The following is a 21,659-nucleotide window of genomic DNA, read 5'->3' on the forward strand; positions in this document are numbered from 1 at the left end:
AAAAAATTATAAACTAAAAAACGGAAAATAAAGAATTCTTAGGATAAAAAAAACGATTTTAAGAATTCTTAACATTGAAATAAAAACTTTCATATTGTTTCTTTTTTTATTATTCTTATAGTTCTTAATCAGACGTAAAAAACCATTCTGTAGAGAACCATCATCAAATGAAAAAAAAATATTTACAAGCAAATTTTTTATTGTAAAAATCATTGCACTTACCTGATTTATGATTCCCGGAGAATTCCAAAATGATAAGTTCCTTGTTTGAAAACTTTATTCTCAAATAATAGATACATAGTTTATACCTTCATTACTTTTAGATAACATACTACACAGCAAAATTTTATAATTGATATGAATTTGAATATGTAGCTAAAAACAGAATAGCTGAATTCTAGTTGAACTTATTCTTTCAAAACTAAAAAATACTTACCAAGAAAACGATTAAAATTAATTAAGAATCAGCACAAATGGCACTATTTCAAGTAACTTGGATAATTTTTTATTGTTGTTTTCCGAATTATATGGATACAGAAATATATACTATTCTATAACGAAGAAGAATATGCTATAACTATTACAATTCTGTATGTTCTGAATTCATATTTATTCACTGGAATGACGAAAGCAATGTTGACTTCACTTTAATTCGTAATGAATTGAAGACAGAAGAAATGCATTTTACCTTAATACACACATCTGTAACAGTATCCGAAATCGGAAGTCATCAGTTGCAAGTTTGTTGATAATAGAAATTAAAAATTATTGAGGAATTTTTCTTCAAATGTTTGGCGTGTTCTGTTCCTGAAAGATTTACTAATATTCTGGAGATTTTTTTCAAGTTCTTCGGCCTTTTCCTTAGGGAAATTTTGTTTCTTATTTGCTGCTAAAAAATGGCGTCTGATTCAGTCAATGACTTTGATGGAACTAAATGAAAACGTGATAAATTAATGTCCGATATTTACAGGCTCCCGCTAGACGGCGTACTCGAGCGTTGCGATCGCGAATTATTCTTATAAAAATAATATTATTACTTATGCTAGCCTGTTGTTTTATGACTCTTTCACGACCCACAACAGAAAATTTCATTATAAGCTTACAATTCGGTAATGTTAATATAATTATTTGAAAGTTTAGCACTTTATTTCGTATTTTAAACCATTAAAACTGATATTGTAAACTTACAAGTTCTTTTTTGTCGTCCAGCATTAATTCTGTATGCAATCTCTATAAAAAGCTTTAATCGTCACCCAACATTTACCGAAATGTTGTAACACAGCGAGTAAAAATACTCCATCCTGCTAATGTATTCCTTAAAGCATTGAAAAAAAATCTTTAAAATAAGCTTATTTTTTACCTAGCACACTGAATACATTCTACATGCAAGCGTAAAAACTATCAACTTAAAAACTGCCTGTAGAAGATAATAAATAAAAAACAAAACTTACTTTTTTCTTAATGCCTTTCAATTAAAGTAATATTTTTCTTCAAAGTATTTTTCGGAAGAAATTTATTGGTTGTTAACTTGAACTTATTATCATTTCTACTAAGTCATCAGAATTTAAGATAACCATAACAGATTATGCCTTAGAGCTATTTATTTTAAGTGCGTTTTTAATTCGACGATACATTTTTTTTTTTTTGAAAATGCTGAAGTTTCTTTTTAAGCCCACGGGTTAATTTTTTACTGCTTATTTTTTTTTCGTTTGGCAGAATACACGAAGCCGTTTCTTTTTATAAAAAAAAAACGTCATTTTAATTTTTATATAAAAAGCAAATTAAATGTACTTACTTTTTAATGATTAGAATAACTCCTTAAAAAACACATTAAAAACAATATCCCGTGAGACAGTTTGCAACATTTAATTCCGCATAGCAAAAGATTCTTTATTCATAAAAAAAATGGAGCAACAAAAAGAACATCTAATCTTTAGACATTTTGGTGATAGCATTCTCTTAGGTCTTTTAATCTCTCTTTTTTTTTAAAGTTCTAAATCAAATGATTATTTCAAAACAAAGTGATGTGTTGATGGTGTAGAATGAAAAAAAAAATCTTCGAATTAAAAAAAAGAAGAAAGTATACTCTCTCAAACCCATCCAGTGTAAGTGCGTCCATTAAAAGAAGTGGTATCCTTAAACGTGTCCCGAATATACAGCTATATTATTTGATTTTAAACGATCTATTAACTACATAGCGCTAATGAGCCAGCCTTTTGTTTTAAGATTCTTAAGAAAAGAATATTTTTTCGACCCCTTTTCAAGATTCTGAAGAGGTTTTGCTAATGAGCATGTAAAGAGTATAGTGCCAATCGAAATTTTTATAAATGGTTTTAGCAAGAAAAAAAATCACTTTTGAAGTATTTTTCCAAAACACAGTCTTATGAATATTAATTAGCACTAGAACCCTTTGTTCATTCGCCGGAAATAATACCGGTAGAAAAGTTTACGTTTTAAATTTTCATTTTTTTCTTTTTTTTTTCGTTCGAGAAGAAAGGATTTGTATTTATTTTTATAGTGTATGAATGTCTGAGCAAGTTTTTTTTTCCTGCTATTTCCTTTAATCTTGTCTTTTAAATTAATTTAGATTACAAAGCTATTACATTTGGATTTTGATTAATGTTTGATTTCTTTAAATGAATTATAAAAAAAATTTTCGGAGTGAATAAAAATGGCGGTTATTAAATCTTAATAAATGAGGTAGGATCTGAACGACTGGATAATTTTTCTACTTATTTTACTAAGAAGCTTTCTTCCAACAAAGATGTATTTCTTTTTTTATTTTCTTATCTAGGAAGCATAAAATGATGAATTGTTTCCTTCTTAAATTTGTACTTAAATGTTTTTATTTTTGAAATTTTAAAGTGAATTTCTCATATAATACAAACACTTCAGAAAGAGCAGAAGTTAAAAATGGTAATTGTTTATCTTATAAGAGTTCATTTTTGTTAAGGTTCCAATGTTTTTAATTCACCGTATGTACAGCACGTAATATATAAAAAAGCAAACACCTTAACTAACTTTTGATTTAATTTTCAAATTTCATTTCCTAGAGCTGAATCTTAATGGCCTAAAGGCCTATGCTTAAATATGCTAATTAATTAGTGAAGACGAACTTTTACCATAATTTCCAGATTTCAGCTACGCACAATATTTTAAGGGGCAGGAATCCAAACCCGGGGAAAACAATAAATAATTATTCAAAGGAAGTGCGTTTTTGTGTGCTATTTCGTAACTTAAAACTTCGTTTGCACTAACTAATAGCAATGGATTCACTAAGATTGAGTCCTAGTGTATAAAAATCCGTTTATTTGAAGAAAAGTTAATCAGAGTGTCCCCTTTTCCCCTTCTGATACTACATCTAAGCATTAATTGCAATTAATTACATTTGGGAGACTCCGATATTTAAAAGTTTTAGTTTCATCTATAACAGTAGTATCTTTATGTTTTGACTATAAACTTGGTATATAGCCATAGACAGTACAGTATAACTAACAACGAAGGAGGAACTGAGGAAGATATACAAAATGGATGAAACAAAGCCCGAGCAGCTTATATTTTGTTGTTAGTTTATAAAAAATATTATAAAGTTTTTTGAATTCAGAAGCTTATGGAAGACTTTTAATGATCCTCAAAATATTTATTATTCTTTCGCTTTGTTTTGTTTATTGGTTTAATAATTGGAATACATACCTTAAATGGTTATGATTAAATTCACTAAAAGCTTATTCACAGCTTTTGTCATTGAAATCTTGTTTTGTCAAGTGTATTTTTCCTGAATTGTCATCTTCTAAAGTCTCCTAATCTCTTCTCCAAAAAATGTCTTTTTTTTAAAAAATTTCATATTGAAAACATTTTATTACAATGGAAATATTGCAAGTAATTGTCTGAAATAGGGTCCTAACATAATAATTTTATTTTAGAAATTTAATTTTAGTTGTTACACAAAACCAAGAACTGCCACAAGATGTTGATAGAAATGCTATGTACTCGCAATTAACCACATGGTTGCTTCTAATCACGTGGTTGCGCGTGGCGCTTTGAAGTTTTAACTTAAAAGCTTGTATTTATTATTAAGCTGAATGAGCTTTCGGATCTGATGTAATTGGGTGCCTTAAAGTGACGTCACGTTTCAAACCTGATTAGCAGAATCCCGCATGAGGTCGCTTGCAAGTATCCTATCGTAAGCACACTAATGCTTGTTCCAACAACTCTATGTAAATTCTATAGATATCATAATTTTCCGAAAATTAATATAGAAGTATAGTATAATGTCTCGCGTCCGTTATGCTGGTAGACTGTTTAACAACGGTTGTAATTTAAAATATTCATTTAGTTTAGTAAGAAGTCAGTTTCTATTTTTAATTCGGAACTGAGTCATGTGAGAATGATAGGAGTTTTATAATTTGTTTTAAAAATTTTGTTATGCTATTCAGTATATTTTTGCTTAAGGTGACAAGGAACTATCAAATAGGCAAAAATTTGTCAAAAAAAAAAATCGATTAATAAATCGATTTTTGATTATTTTTAAACTTTTTATATTTTTGAAATCTAAGCATTAAACTGAACATTAAAAAAAAAATCTTGAATTAGAGCAAATTGACGAAGTTATGGCCATTTCTGTTTTGACCACGCCCCTTTGACGCCCTGCAATGAAAAAGTTGTAAAAGTCATCTTTCTCAAAATGACAAATTTACAAATTCTTTTTGACAAATTTACAAATTGTTTCAGAGAAATGAACTTTCATTCTATTGTCCTGAAAATTTGATGCTATATATTCATGAATATTATTAACATTTTGTTGGGAAAGTTTCTTGAATTAAGTAAATAGTATAATTTTTATACATCATATTTTATAGCGGTATGATGATTTTTTTCCAGAAATGCTGGTTTTTTACTGCTGTTTTACTTTTATTTCTTTCAATAATAAAAAACTAAAAAAAAACTCCCCCAACAATTTTTTTATGTTATCTTATATATAATATTTTAAAAGAATTTTGTCATTTTAACAAAGTTTCAGAGGTGAGGAATAATATAAAAAAACAATAAAAATTCGAAATTTCAATTTTTTTAAGCTCTTAAATTTTAAACTATTCTTTTTTAAATATTGTATATAAGTTGTTTTTGGCAATATAAATGTATACTGAGAATTTCAGACAAATCCCTTGATAATTTTTTTAAAAAAATTTGAAAGTCCTTTGTCTCCTTAAATTATTTTATTTTAAAACATTTTCGGAAGAGTATTATTCACTTATAGCATAGAATTTAATAATTTTAAGCGTGCAAAGAAACAGTACCGTTTTGAAGTGGCAGTGCCAGAGGTGGCAATGGTTCTTCATCATCGTGTCCATCATCACTATCAACATCTAAGAAATGATCTTCATCATCTTCTACAAAACGACTTTCATCTTCTATCCGACGACCCTACAAAATAAGAGATAATGAATTCAATAAAGTTACAGCGTAATAGAGCTGGAAATAATTATTTTTAATTCAAAGTTTAATTATAAAATAAATCTTCATGGGGAAAATTCATATAAATTCTAAAAGTCAACCCTGTGACCGAAAATTTAGAGATGAGAAAATAAATGAACTGGAACAGAAAATGTGTACAGACAGGAAAAAAAAAATTTTATTTTTATTTTATAACCATCATTGAACAGCTGACCCTATTTTGAGTTTACTTCTACCAATGTTCAACTCCGTAACCTTGTTGAATCCAATCCGGAAGACAAGGGAACTCCTGAATTAAGTATTAGGACACATTTGATGGAATGAATTTTTAGATGGAATTATCATGCATTTGTGTTACATGGAGAGAAAACCACGGAAACATCCCATGGTTAGCCTGACTTTGACCCATGATCCGTCTACCACTGAGGATATTTCACGTACGCACTGTGATCGGGACAAGCCGGGATTCGTATCGACCAGCCACCTTTGCGATGTGAATCCGAGTCACCTCAATGCCAGTGCTCTATCCCCTGAGCAACATTGGCTCTAGCATAAATATTGAAATTACTGTGTATAATATTTTTAAAAAAAGGAATAAAAAATTATAACCACAACATTGTTTATCCATTGTGTTTATAGTTGTCATTTGGATTATTACGTACCACGCATTTGTATGATTTTATGCATAAGATTATGGAGTTTGGTTCATTATATATTAAATTATTGCATTTGGATTATCATCACATATCGGATTATCGAATTCGGATTACTAAATATTGAATTGTTGTATTCGTATTACTATACACTGGACCATCACCTGTTTAGATACAAACTTAGAGGTTGAACTAGCACAACATAAATACGCTAATTAATTAGTGTCGTTGAAGTTATTAAATTAGATTCAACACCACACTTTTTTATGAGCAATTATACCAGAATTTCGATTTTTGGCCATTAAAATATGGGGAAGTAGTCGTAAGTGAAGAGATCAGGTCCTAATAGAGAGAAAAACATTCTAAAATTAGAACCCTAATAAAAAATTTTATTATTTTTTTAAATTTTCAAATTATATCTCTAGACAAAATTTTTGTGAACTTTTACGCACTTTTCACAAAGATAAAAATTATCAATACTTATCTATTATCTTTTTATTTATTATTTAGCAAAAAGGATTTGAATCGGGACCTTTAATAATTTTTACCTTGTACGAAATTAATTAAGTAGAAATGCTCCCCTAAGAAATTTGAATGAGACCAACAAAATAGTTTTTGAGGAATGAAAAATTGAAAATAGCTTTCTTTTTAATAGCTGTTTAAATGATATAGTTCACGTTTAGGATTTCAGATTTAAAACTTTTACGTAAAAAAAAATTTAATTATTAAAACAATTTATTAGAACTTCTCGGTAGGTTTACATTGTGGAAAAATTGTTATACCCCACAATTTACAATTTTGAGATAACTATTAAATAAAATAAAAAAATTAAAAAATCATTAAAAAAATCTTATTTGACAAAAAATCTTATCTATTTCTCTTTGTTTAAGGAAGTATAAATTTCAGAAATATAAAATTTTACAAAAAAGTTTGAATTGAGTCTTCATTGAACGAGCAATAAAAGTCCATTGAAAACTTTTAGCATAATTTCTTTAAAGAAGTAATAGACAAATCTTTATTACAAATACGAAATTTTTGTTACGTTTCTAAATTCTAAACTAGAACTATATAAAAAATTAATATATATGTAATAGATAAGGAGTATAAAAAAGATCTAAAAATTACTAAATTATAATCACGCTCATAAAATATAATCATACTAAATTATAATCAGGGTATTTTGTAACGCAAAACATTACAAATGGAAATAATTTTTAGAAATTTCAATAACTCGTAATAAAAACTGGAAAATTATTTTTTTAACAGATGAAACAAGAGACTATCATAGATATTTTTTTAAAAATCAGAATGGAAAATTTTCAAGTAAATAATACCCTGAATAAAATTTGTTGATGAAACACTATTGCTAATAGTTTATTCAAAACAATTTTTTTAAAATTCCATCATAGTGTTTAAAAATCATTACGAAAATGCGCCTGAATAGTGTTTGTTAAAAATGTTTAGTTTTCTTGCTTCGAAGTCTGAGCAATTATTTATTCGTTTTGATTTTAACAGTATTTTATGAGCATTTTGTGGTAAAAACTTTTTGTAAATAATTTTTAAAAAAATTTAGTTGTGCAAGATTTTCAAACATATTTCTAAATATCGTGACATAAATGAAAATACTTAAATGAAAGATATCATTCACTGAAAATATTGTTCTTCGTTTGCGATTAAAAATTGCCGTTTTATTCAGGAGGAAATTGAGATTTTAATCAACTTATGACTATATAACTTGTTCATAAAAGACAAAAGAGAAAATGCTCATAAATATTCCTAGTCCAAGGTTAACGAATCTTTTTCTATCAGCGTGCCAGTTAAATTACGGTTTATCATTTGCAGGTTTAAAATACACTGTTAGAATTTTCATTTTAAAATTATGGTAAAGTAGCTGGCAGAAGTCTGTCTGTCCAATCATCCGTAAGGTTCACGGTAAAGAACAATTTTTACCTTGACGGTTTTGAAACCGTTCACAATTAGTTTGGTAAAACAAAAATAATGAATGCAAAACTATATGTTTTTTTTAGCCATTTACAGCTGGAATGGTTTCAAAAGCGTTAAAAATAAGTTTACCTGAACATATTTTAGCAGCTTTATGGTGCTGTCATGCGTAAGTGAGAGTATCGTATTCTAATAGTCCAAGGCCACAAATTGGGGAATGTTGACTCGGAATTCATTTCTTCATCGGAATTCATTTCTTCCGAATTCATTCGGAAGAAATTTTGTGGCGTGAAATTTTGAGACTCGAACTTCAGTTCTGTCTGTCATGACATTAACAGATTAGCCCTCTCGGCTATAATATATACCAAGCTGCAAAGGAACTATGTGACTTCCTTAGGTGGGCCCAGTTGATGCGATAAACTGATTGTGTAACCGTATTAGATGAAAGGAATTAATAAAAGGTTTTCATCAAAGTTCACAGGTTTGAACACCATCGAATTTATGGTTATTTGACTGTTTCATTTGAACATGGTAAACAAACAATTAAATTAATTGTTATTTAACCACTTTTACGAAAAATTTCTTACAGTCTGTAATCGGTTTGATTTTAAACCATAATTTAAAAAACAACCATATAACCATAAAATAAAATTACGTAACTACACTGTAAAAACTGTGGTGTAATATCTCTCTAAATATAACTATGATGGCCATATTGAAAATTATGTGAAGAAACATTTTGTTTCAGGTTAACACGAAATCAGTTTTTCATATACAATTTAAAGGTTTATATTTACATACAAACACTTATAATGGAATGAGCTTACACCAAACTCACGCCTATTCACACGAAACTAGAATTATTTTCATTTCCGATAGCATCGGTCCCGCAGTGGACTGATCGTTAAGACACGGTTCTCATCAGATCACCGAAGTCAAGCATCACTGGTTACGGTCAGTGTGCGGGTGGGTGACCCACTTGGATCAGTCTGCGTAGGGACCGAGGGTGTGCGGTATTGGTCCTCGCTAAACTGTGCTACCGTAAAGTGCTCGACTTCGCGCGCAGGTCGTTGGGCTACCGAAGCGGGGGTGCCATCCCCTCTGCAGAGGATCAAAATTGTGATGGCATGTCTTCGGATCATCCTCAGGGATGTTTCCCAGACCGTCGCCAATAGCCCATTGTGCAGCTCTAGTGCGACGTAAATCAACAACAACAACCGATAGCATCGTCTGGAGATGGTTTTCATTCGAATACAATCTAGCTTGAATTAGCAGAAATCTTCTACGCTGCTATGCACCAATTAAAACATAGAATGATATGCATGTTTTTAGTTGTGTAATAAGGATGATTATATTTTATTTTTAAATCTCTATGAAATATACTAAGTGATTTTGTCATGTATAATTTCTATCTGCTTTCGTTCTGCTAAGCCTATTTCGAATTCGTCTTTATTCTCTTTGTGCTATGCATTTGATTGATTTGCAAAATAATTTTATTTTAAGTATTAGTGTACGTATGAATTCTAAATTAATGATTCTGACTTTATATTGAATCGCAAAAATAATTTTATTGACGCCTACGTGCATCGTGTCTTATTGTTATAATAAATTATAGTGCTTCCGATACAAAAAAAAAGAATAGTAGTGGTACACCAAGGAGCGTAAAAGAACTCTATATGTGTAGTGGAATATTTAGTGGAGCACTACTTTGGGAGTAAATTAGAGGTCACTACTTTTGGAGTTAAGATACACGAAAAGTTTCTACATTGTATATTTTCTGTTTAGGTATTAGTTTGCAATAAATCAGAAACAAAACGCTTTCTTGCAATCAGTTATTTTATTTCATAACCGTCGTTGAACAACCGATCCGATTTTAAGTTTACGAGATCCAATGTTCAAATCCGTAGTCTTGTAATTTTGAACGTAATCCAGAAGACGAGAACTCCTTGATAGCTTATTTCATTTTATTTCATATTTCATATCCTTCGCTGAACAGCCGACCCAATTTTGGTTTTACAACTACTACTGTTCAACTCCGTAGCCTTGTAATTTTGAACCAATCCAGACGACAAGGAAACTCCTGGATCAGTACCCCCAGAGGTATTGATTTGTTAAGGGAACATGGAGGACTTTGCAACTCGACAGATTTAACGTGCATCAGTCACCATTTACTACACGGGGAGCCGCTTATTTGAAAAAATTTGCCTGCGTGGAGGACTTTTTGATGGAACTAACCCGCATTTGTGTTACATCGAGAAGAAAACCACGAAAGCCTTCCGTGGTTAGCTTGACAGAAAGGGGACTCTAACTCATGATCAATCTACCACTGAGGATATTTTACGTCAGTACTGTGATTGGTGCGAGGCAGGTGAGGAATTCCTATCGACCAGCCATGGCTGGGATTTGAACCCGATTCACCTCTTTTGGATTCGAACGCTCTATCCCCTGTGCCGCCATGTAATCTAGAATATGAAATAATTTAGAATATAGAATTCTAGATAAATCTAAAATATGAATCTAGAATATGGAATTTATTGATGTCATAATCTGCTCATAACATTATGCAAATTGTGTAAATTTTTTCGTAATTTGTTACTTCGTTCAGCCTTCATTTTTAAAACTCATCACAGCAGCGTACTTTCCAAGAAAAAATCAATTTCCTGTACAATATGGACTTCCGTAATGGAGGGGGCACTAGGTGCCTTTAAATCATGGAAAATATGAGTGAATTTAATTGAAAAGTAATTCAATATGTACCACTTGTGTGCCAGCAAAATACATTTCATGTCCAACAAGTGATGCAACTGCTATATGTTTGCCATCTTTGTTCTAGTCTATTTAAAAAGTTTCAGCTCAACTGGTGAATGAAACTTGGTATACATTATATTCGGGCCATAGTTGTTAACGAATTGGGCACACGTCCGGAAGGGCAGGAGTTCGATTCTCTACTCCGTAAGGATCCACGGAGAACATGCGATATACGTGTTCGTAAAATCTGTGGAATCAAAAATTTGGTGGCAGGGTGAAGCTGAACCATAGGTACAGAATCTGTAGAGAATTTCCTTTCAGTTCAAATCTATGTCAAAAGTTTGGAAGTGACCTCAAATATGAGTAGTGATGCCATCTATATAGAAGGTTCTGAGCTAAGATGCACTTTCACCCTTGCGGTGCTCTCGTGTCAAAAGAAAGGTGCACCTGCCTGCTTAATTCGTAAATGCCAATAGCTGGCGTATATGGCTTGTCCAAGTGTCATGAAAAACAACACATTGCAGTATAAAAAAGCTGTTTCAATTACTTTAAAAAATAGCATAAAGGACCATAAAAGTTTTCGACAATAACATGATTTTTACGCAGTTTTATACTAAAATAACGTATTCTTTAAATAGAACTAAAGTTTCTCAAATACAAGATGGAGATAAATAATATCGTAAATAATACCGGCGAATGAAATTTAACAAGCTTCACGAAATATTTGAAATGAAAAGGCGCCTATTAAAACTGTTTGAAATGTTTCCGAAAACAATAAAAATTCTGTCTAACACTATCTTCTTGGAAAAATCATTAAATGTGAAAAGTTCGAGAATTAAAACTCAAATATATTTCTAAACATGCCATTAATTTTCTTCGCTTCGAGACAAGGCAGGAAGTTTTAAACACCTTAAATGCGTTTAAAAGAATACAAACTTCTCGAAATAACCCGAAGTAAAACAAATGCACTAAATACCTTGGTTTTGACAGATATTAATTACATATTTGGAACATCATAAGAATCCTTTGTTCTAATTTTCTTACATTCACAATGTTTTAAAGAATTCTACCAAATAAACCTATCTAATTCTCCGAGAATCTGACATAAACATGATTAATTGCTTTTAATGAAAACTTTGCACTCATAAACTGAAAAATCTAAGTCGTTTGCTGAAAACTGATTAAAGACGAAATTCTTTGAAGAGCATTGTGAAAGGAAAAATAAAAGTTCTAACAATAAATAAAATTTTATTTGACGAAACTTGCGCAAAACGTGAATAAATAGTATTATGTCCTGTAAATATAATCGAATAATGCACATTAATTTTAACTACTAACTAGCCCATACGTAAAAAGTATTTTTTATGAGTTAACGAGAGGTCTATTAAGTCTAATTAAATAAAATATAAAAACTAAATTAAGTAGTGCTATAGCCCATGAAAGGAAAAGGCCTACTGTGCCCATCCCAGTTTTTTTTTATCTTGGGTTCTGGAGTGCAGGAGCCGGTCTGGTGTTCCGGTTGGTTGGTCAATTGAATACAGAACCCCCATCGTTTAGTCCTCAAGCATACTTATAGTACTCATTTTATCGACGCACTGAAGGGATGAAAGGCTGAGTCAACCTTGTCCTATCAGAGAATAGAACCCAAGACTTTTGGGTTGAAAGCGCTACTAAATAAAATATAAACGAAGCAATAATTAAGATTTTAGAATGTGTTAAAGTTTATATGGAGTTTTGTAGATGGTTTTTTATTATATTGCATAGAGTATTTTGTAGTTATCAACTATATTGAGAAATGCTGAAAAATATAAGTAAAGCGATTTCTGAGCCTAAAATATATTCACTAAGTTTAAAGCAATAGAAATTACAAATTTAGTTTTGTTAATCTAAATTATGCATTTAAATCGATTGTTGTATTATAGTGTACAAAAAAGGAGCAAACACCCTGAATAACTTTTAATCTAATGATCAGATCACGTACTGGAATTTAATCAATCTTAATGGTTCTCAGGGTTCTAACCTTAACTATGTTAGTTAATTAGTGCAGGCAATATATTGAATATCAAACATAAGCTTAAAAACGTACTTGAAAAGGCATATATTTTGTCGACGGATTTGGGTTGTAGACCCTCAAAATATGATGGTAGCAGCCCAACCATGAACCGCATAATGTAAATTTCACTCTTTGCGCTTTTTAAAAGAAATTTTTTTTTAATGTCTTACACTAACATCACTTAAATGGTATTTTTACATTTCAGTTCGGCTTTTTAAACACAACGATATTAATAAACTTTAAACTGCATTAAACATTTACTTTGACTTTCGGGGTAATTTTGTGGCTTTAGAGTACTTTAATTATTAGGAAAAAACCCGGCTTCTTGAGATTTATTAATTCCCGAGAGGAGCTACTTGAGCCTACTTGAATGAAATAACTAAGATTTTTGCGCACACATTTGAAACAATAAATTATGCCACCTGGCCTTCGTCCGAGCCAAGTTATTTCGGTAAATTCATAAGCTTAACACTTTCCTAGACAAATTTGAATGAAAAAATGCTTTTTCAGTTTCTTTGTTTTGTTTGGGCAGGAAAAATAAAAGTAAAAAAATATCTATATTTTTTTCGATTTTTTTTTAATTCTATTCTATTTTATTTTTTCATAAATTACCCAATTCTATTTTCAAATTTCCACTTCAATTTTCCTTAAATTAAAAAAATAATATTAATAAACCAGAAAAAGTACTTTCAATCTTACGTTTTCCTTATAGCGATTAATAACCAACATTTCCAAAATTTCTTAAAATTTAATATCATGATTCGTTCCGTAGGAAGAACGCAATTTACTAAATTCAGTTTGGGGATAAATACTCAATTAAAATTAAACATACAAGTTTAACAAATACGAGACACAAGCAAAGATATTTTCAACGAAGTTATTTAGTTTTAAGGCTACCAGCACATCCAAAGAAAGAAGTAGCTTTCTGACGAACTCAACCAACTAGTCTTAAAATATAGAAGACTATGTCAGGAATTCTTGATTAGAACGAATCTATATGATAGTCCAGCCTTCAATCCATCATACACCACAAGACGGAGAAGAGAAGTTATCGCCTGGGGAATCCCACTCGTAAGAGAGATACTTTTCTGTACCCCAAAATAACTTCTGAAGTATTTCTTCCCTCTTGTACAGATAAAAGGATCGAAAACTTTCCATCAATAAAGCCCTGAGAGTACATTGCGAACGGCGTCTATCAGCATATTCTTTTACGCCCAAACATGCTTCATTTCCTCAAAAATTTTCACAAAAGTTGGGGGGGAGGGAAAAAAAAGAAAGAAAGCAATGCCTCGCCAAAATGCATTTGGAATTCGGCCGAAGTCGCCAATCGAAGGGAGAGGTAGAATAATTTGCTAAGAGCTTCGACGAGAGTGCCGTTCAATTGGATTTAATCCACGAATCCCCTCTTCCACTTTAATAAATTCGCATTCATTTGCGCAATCACTGAAAAGAGAGAATTCCGCCATCGCTTTTCCCAAATCCAGAGAGAGAATGGTAAGTAGGAAAAGGAAAAGAGATACCAGGAGAGAGGGAGGTCCACCAAACTTTGGAATGATAACCGCTGGAGCGAGCCATGACCGATTTAATTATCGGCGATACACTGCTATCGGTGGGGGCACAAGCCCCAGCAGTCGGGGAGTAGAAGGGGTAAGAAAACGGATCTGGAGTGAAAATTGCGCTGATTTCGAGGATTCAAACAGCAGATGGGTTGAAACTTCATTCCGTCTGTCACTCCTCTTTTTTTTTCCTCTTTTTTTTCGGAAAACGGAATGAAGATTCCATTTAAATGAGACTTTAGTCCATACTTTCCTAGTTTTCATACTAGAAAGTCGGTCGGCCGTGTGATAAGTTAAACAATGAGAAATTTCGCGAGAATGGAAGTTTCTGAAACTCAACTGATTACGAATGCGTAATTAAATGTCTTCTCTTTTGTTAGGTAAACGTAATAAATTATTTACTACAGAAAGAAACAGTTTGCCCTGGTTTACGTAAAATCGACTTCTTACTTATTGTTTGGTGAAGTAGAATATTATCTCATGAATATTTAACGACGATAATTAGAAGTGAAAGCAGTTGACAAAATATCATTCTTATTTCCATTTAAATATTATTCCAACCATTATCTTAGGAAAGTAATATAATAAACTGGAAAGCCTTTCCTAACAGCTACAAAATCGAAAGCAAACAAAACAAATTGGATAATTGCAGATATTGTATTATATTTCTATATGAGATATCTCTCCGAAGAGGTATGCTGTATTTTATGAAACTTATTAAAGCGATTGGTAAACAGTTTTGCTGTATCTAAAACTTTCCCAACATCTGTAGAAATGTTGTTTCGGAATTGATAAAATACACACTTTCAAAATTTATAGATAAATTTATCTTAGGCAGTGACAAGGAAAGTCCTCATTCCATAAAATTGAAGTATCAAGCGTGTGAGCTGTCACAAGCAAAAAAACGTATATGTGCATGTTTAAAAATTTCCGAATGAAAACATTATTCAAAACCGTAAAAAGTCTGAAACAGACTGAGCTAATAGTTGAGAAGAGCGAATAGTTCATATCAACAAACGAAAGTGTTCTATATTATGTTTTAATTATACTTATGCAAGTTCAATAACGGTAATTTTATTTATCGTTATTATTGAAAAATTATCATTAGTCACGCTATTTTTTAAAGCATAAGCGCCAGAGAACAGGTAGCGAAGCCTTATAGTTACAAATATTCTTTCTTGCATTTGCTGACTATGCTTTTTTTTAACAGTAACTGTATTTTTGTCTACTAGCAAGTTTCTGATATAGTAACATTTTAATCGCATCTGCTTGCGGTTCTTCTTTTTAAAAAAAAAACTTAAAATTCTTGAAAAAAACACAAAAAATTATTTAAAAAATTTTGTGATTATGTTTTTCAAAATAATAATGCCATAGAAATGAATGATGAGTTAAGTTACTTTTCCAAAGATAGAAAGTAAAAATTTTAAAAAAAAATTTACGATTAGAATTTTTTATAAATTTTATTTAAATACAATTCGTGTATCAAAAATGGGTACTATTTTTATGCAATTTATTTAACAATTAGTTGACACAATCTCCAGTTAGATGGCGGAGATTTTTAGATTGCCTCTGGAGATTGCAATGTTATTTCATATGGTTTCTTAGCAAATCATGCTGGCATCACTCGCTACTAAAAAAACCCATTTGAAATGTGTTCTAGCTTAAAATCTTAAGAATTAAAATTAATTTTATTGAATCTGTATGAGTATAATTAAAACATAATATAGAATACTTTGTTTGTTGAATGAATTGTTTGCTTTTAACCACTCAATTCTTTATATTATATTTTATTATGTTATATTATATTATATTGTATTATATTATATTATATTATATTATATTATATTATATTATATTATATTATATTATATTATATTATATTATATTATATTATATTATATTATATTATATTATATTATATTATACTATACTATACTATATTATATTATATTATATTATACTATACTATATTATACTATACTATACTATATTATATTATATTATATATATCTATATACAAATATTATGACAATACCTTTAAAGGTATATATAAATTGTTTACTCAGACACTTTAAAAAGTGTTTACACTTTTGCCTTGTATCGAATTTCCGATGTAAAAAAATTAAAACTGCATTTTCTTGAAATTTCTTTAATTTAGAACAACTTAATACGCTTAAAAATAACAGAAAATTGAGAAATATAGGAACTTAGATTTTCAAAATGCTAAACAATGTTAAGTTAGGTTACTTTCATAATAAGGGTTAGAAAAAAATTTAGATTGTACCATAAAAATTAGAGTGACAAGAAGAATTAAGACATAGTTACAACAGCACACTAATCCCTACTTTTACAAAATGCTAGTAGGTTAAGTTAAGATTGAGTAAAAAATTTAGTAAGACAATTTCATAAGAAATGGAAGGAAAAAAAATAGCAAAAAATTTCTGACGTAACAACATATGTTTGTTTTATTACCATTAATTTTCATCATTATAAAATGTTAATAAGTACTTTTGCAAAATACTAATCAATGTTGAGTTTATGTTAATTTCATAATAAACGAGAGAAAAAATTAGAATATAAAAAAGGAAATAGCAAAAGAAAAGAAAAATATCCAATAAAAATTATTTAAAATATATTGATGCAGAAACATGTTTTTATTTTATTGTTGATTAAAACCTTTACTTGGCGAAGATACACACTTTAATTATAAAACACTTTAAGATACAAATTTTAATCACATTATTATTCTGTTGAAAACATAAGGTTTAAGTAATTAATAGTCAATTACATAAATTATAAATTGATTAATATAATGATAATTATTGCAAAAGCGTGTTAGAAACATGTTAATTAATTATTAAGTAAAGGAACTTCGAAACTTGTATGAATTTAATAAATATGTAAATGTGTTTTAAACTCTTGCATGAAAACTTAACTACATTTCATAAATACCATAAAAGAGCTCTACATTAAAGCATTTAAACTCTCATTAAAATTTTAGCACTATACCTAACAATTTTTTCTCATTTTCAAGTATTTTACTCATAAAAGCTCTTTTAAATACTTATAATGACAGAGAACAATAGGTATAAGTATACGTTCAGGGTTTAGAATATAAATTTAGATTCTTGAATTTTTTTTAAAAATAATTTGAGTGGGGGTAGGGAGTGAAACGGTATCTAATTTAAGACTGTACGTAGAGAGGGTCGCTTAATAAAGCTTCATTAGCTTCGTCATTAATTACGCCCTAATTAACCTTTTTTCTTACTTACTTTCCAGAACAATTTCTGTTTTTCGTCTCTCCCCGTTTTAGTGGTTAAATTCCTAAAAATCGAACAAATAAAGAAAACTTTTCTACTCATTGGAAAAATGTCCTCGCTTTTATTTTTGAGAAATGAGAAAATTAAGCCCGGGTTCGAGGGTGATTATTTTCTTCTGAAGTTCTAAATTAAGTTTCATTAACAGTGTTTCTTTTTATTTTTATCTTTTTGAGTGGTATTTGAATTTCATATTATTACTTAAAGTCTTAAGGGATGATGGTGACTAGCAATATAAAGTTTTAAATTAGAAATAAATGAGAAGTAATAAAAGTCTAATAAATAATTGGGCTGCTGGAATATTAATATTCTTTTATTGCATGATGAAAAAAATGGATTTTTTTCTTTAAAGAAAGGAGCCATTTGTAGTTAATTCTGAGGAAAATTTTGAGTAAATTTGAGACAATATTTTGCAATAATGACTGTCTTCTTAGTCCGAACCATCCAGTCCTGAGAACAGAAAGTCTGGTAAAATTACCGAACTGTATGGTAACGACATTTTTGGTAAAATAAAAACCATAATTGTGGTTAATAAAACTAAAATATATGGTATTTAAACCATTAATTTACTATTTTTTTCCGTTTATATAGAAGCAATTTACCAGAAATTCTGGTATTCAAAATTAAAGTTCTTATTACCACGCATTTAGTAAAAATTATAGAGCTGAAAAGTAAATTTAACCTAATAAATGGTTTTTATGCCATACTCTAAGGTATCATGATAAAATTAAGAAGATTTATCAGAGATTATTAAACCATATCTTATTCTTAATTTTCGCAAAACCGCAAGAGCGTTGGTGCTCCGAGTTTTTGGTGTTCCCATAGATCCGGAACAAGGTAAATTTTACCACATGCTGATAATTTTGACCATATTTTTTTTTCACTGAGTTCGAAAATGGGCAAAAGAAACAAAGAGGATTTTTAGTTACTATTTCGATTTTTCTGAACACTTAACTTAAAAGTAATGACAAAAAATGGTGCATATATTAAGTGGTGAAATTCCTTCAAAAATACTGATGTGTAGTTTTTAGATTTCTTAAAATTATTTTATAATTTTTTTTTAACTTTTTTCTTAAAACATGTATATTTACTGCTAACACTGCTCTAAAAAATCCAAGCTTTGCACTATTTTTGATGAATACTATGTAAAATAACTTCTTAAATTCAAATAGAACTCCTTGTTTTTGCATAGTGCTCACAATTTCACGCGCTCCCTATATGTATCACTTTTTAATAATTTTATGATCATTAATTTGGTTTGGTCGGTAGTAAGAATTATTTTATTCATTGTTTTTAAAAATAAAGTGCATACTTTAATACAAAAAAAAAACCGTTTTACAGAGAATTTCCTTAACTTTCTTGCAAAAAACATCAAAATTGCGGTTAAAGGTTAGCCAAACATTTCTGTTGTGTTTTAGGTCTTGTAATGCATTTTATCTAAAGAAGAAAAATCCAAAAAGATCTAAAAATCATGTCAAAACAAGCGTTCAACACAACTTTGAAGAAATAAAAAGTATACGTTTATAAATTACGTTTTATAAATTTCCGTTCACGAATTCAATTAAAATAATTAATAAATGAAAACTTTTCTAATGCTTTTATTTATTGCATATTTCTATCACTAAAAAACAATAGAGGAAAAATCGGTTACTGTCAGAAAAATCTCAAGAGTTTTACAGTAATATAGGTTGGAATAAATACTAAATGGTGTAGTTTACTTATTCACGAGTAAATTACTTAAAATTCCAACGACAGCTGTCATTTCGAGAGGTTAAAACACCATCATTACTTTCTGCAATTAAAATATTAAAGAACCCCTCGCCTATTCTTTACTTTATGTAATTACTTCCAAATCCCATTGTTGAAGTGCACCAACTCATTCGAATTTTCCAAATGTAACCACAGTTATAAAACTCCATCCATTCTGAGCCCTTAACAAACACAGCTAAGAGATCTAGTTCTCTCTTGTTTTTCACTAAAACTGTATCGTGCCTTCGTATGCAAACAGAAAAGAGCTTCGTTTTCTAAAACTAACAACTACGATCCTTTTTAAACTCTTGAGTACATAAACTTTTCACCATTTCTCGGTTTTAATTAGTTTTGTTTTCTCGATTCTAATGCTCCCTATGGGGACTTAGTTCCATACCTTAATCTGGCTCAGAGATTCTTTTGTTTACTTAGTAAATCTAGTACAGACTGGTAAAGATAATGATATGGTTTAGTGACATTTAGGGAATACAAGTACATTTTTTTTTCGATAAAGTATTGGATAGTAAATACTAGATTTTTAAAAACAATATTTAACACATTTGATGTTTAGAAATAATGTCTTGATTTCTACTATTATAAATATGTAAATTATGTGATATTACGTGCGATTTTATTTTATTTTCGTTTATAACCAGCGTTGAAAGGCGGACCGAATTCTGAGTTTACGACTATCAATGCTCAACTCCGTAACCTTGTAATTTGAACTCAACCCAGTAGACAAGAAAACTCCTGGATCAAGCATTGACATATACTAGCTTTTGATGCAACTAACCCCCATTTGCTTTACATGGAGAGGAAAACCACGAAACCTTGCCACGATTTGCCAGACGGCAAGCTGGTTCCAACTCATAATCACGCGAGGATATTTTGCCTAAGCACTGTGGTCGGGATGAGCCTGGAGCAAACACTGCATCGATCAGCAATCCTAGAGTTGATCCTGGTAAATTATAGCTAGGATTTATAGTAGGAATAGCTAGGATTTGAAGCTGAGTCACCTCATTGATAAACAAGCAATTTAGGATTCTTGCGACTCCAAAATTAAACGGTGTGATCCTAATTGTGGTTTCAAAACATATTACATTTTCCGTTTTGCTGTAAACTATGAGCCAGTTAACACGAATTTAAATTTAATAAATTTTTGTATTTCTAGATAGGAACTTGAAAAATAATGTGTTTTGTTGTTTGCTCAATTCTAACAACAACAAAATCTAACTAATAGCAATAGGTTTTTTTTAAACATTTTTTTTCTTTAATAAATGTTTAAAAACGAAATATACATTAAAAATAAATTTTCTTTATTATGTTGGAGAATTTTCTAACAAGATAAAATATTCAATTATATTCCCTTAAAAATATATCCTTTATCAGATTACTAAAGCTCATTTATTTTTGAAAAGTAAAACAAATTTGTTAGCAAGAATATTTTTTTGAAAGATGAAGAAAAAAAATAATTAAAATTTAATTTCAAGTAATATTTCAAAAATTTTTTTTCATTTATTTATTTTATCTCATATAATGGAAATATATTTTTCAAGTAAACTATTAACTTTCATGTAATTGAAAATGACAAATCGATACATATTACAGAAAAATACGGTTGGATAAATTATATTATTTTCTTGCTACGTCGGATTTTATCTTTAGGAGAAAAAAAAAGATTTTTCTTATTAATGTTTTCAATCTCATTCTTTCTTGAAAATAACTTTTTGTTGGAAGCTCATTCTTCGGTTATATGGAGTCGATTAATAACACCGAATTTATTACTGTTGACTGTCATATTTGAGCAAATTTAATTCCAAACGAAAAGATCTTTGAAAATAAAGCAGCGATATAAATCCAGAATATTTGATGTTATATATATATATATTTTATCTTTTTGAGTGGTATTTGAATTTCATATTATTACTTAAAGTCTTAAGGAATGATGGTGACTAGCAATATAAAGTTTTAAATTAGAAATAAATGAGAAGTAATAAAAGTCTAATAAATAATTGGGCTGCTGGAATATTTATATTCTTTTACTGCATGATGAAAAAAATGGATTTTTTTCTTTAAAAAAAGGAGTCATTTGTAGTTAATTCTAATGAAAATTTTGAGTAAATTTGAGACAATATTTTGCAATAATGACTGACTGTCATCTTAGTCCGAACCATCCAGTCCTGAGAAC

The 21,659-nt window shown here is 29.6% G+C and overlaps 1 protein-coding gene across 2 annotated transcripts in view; it reads right to left on the bottom strand.

Moving 5' to 3' along the window:
- The window catches only part of LOC107441591 (follistatin-related protein 5), a 427,657-nt gene that overhangs the window by 134,416 nt on the left and 271,582 nt on the right, over positions 1-21,659 (bottom strand). For both annotated transcript variants that reach the window (XM_021147212.3, XM_021147214.3), the window contains exon 3: positions 5,298-5,424. In XM_021147212.3, the coding sequence (XP_021002871.1) occupies positions 5,298-5,424 (127 nt within the window). The remainder of the gene's footprint in view (positions 1-5,297; positions 5,425-21,659) is intronic.

The sequence above is a fragment of the Parasteatoda tepidariorum genome, chromosome 4 (assembly GCF_043381705.1).
Source record: "Parasteatoda tepidariorum isolate YZ-2023 chromosome 4, CAS_Ptep_4.0, whole genome shotgun sequence".
In the NCBI taxonomy this organism is placed as follows: domain Eukaryota; kingdom Metazoa; phylum Arthropoda; class Arachnida; order Araneae; family Theridiidae; genus Parasteatoda; species Parasteatoda tepidariorum.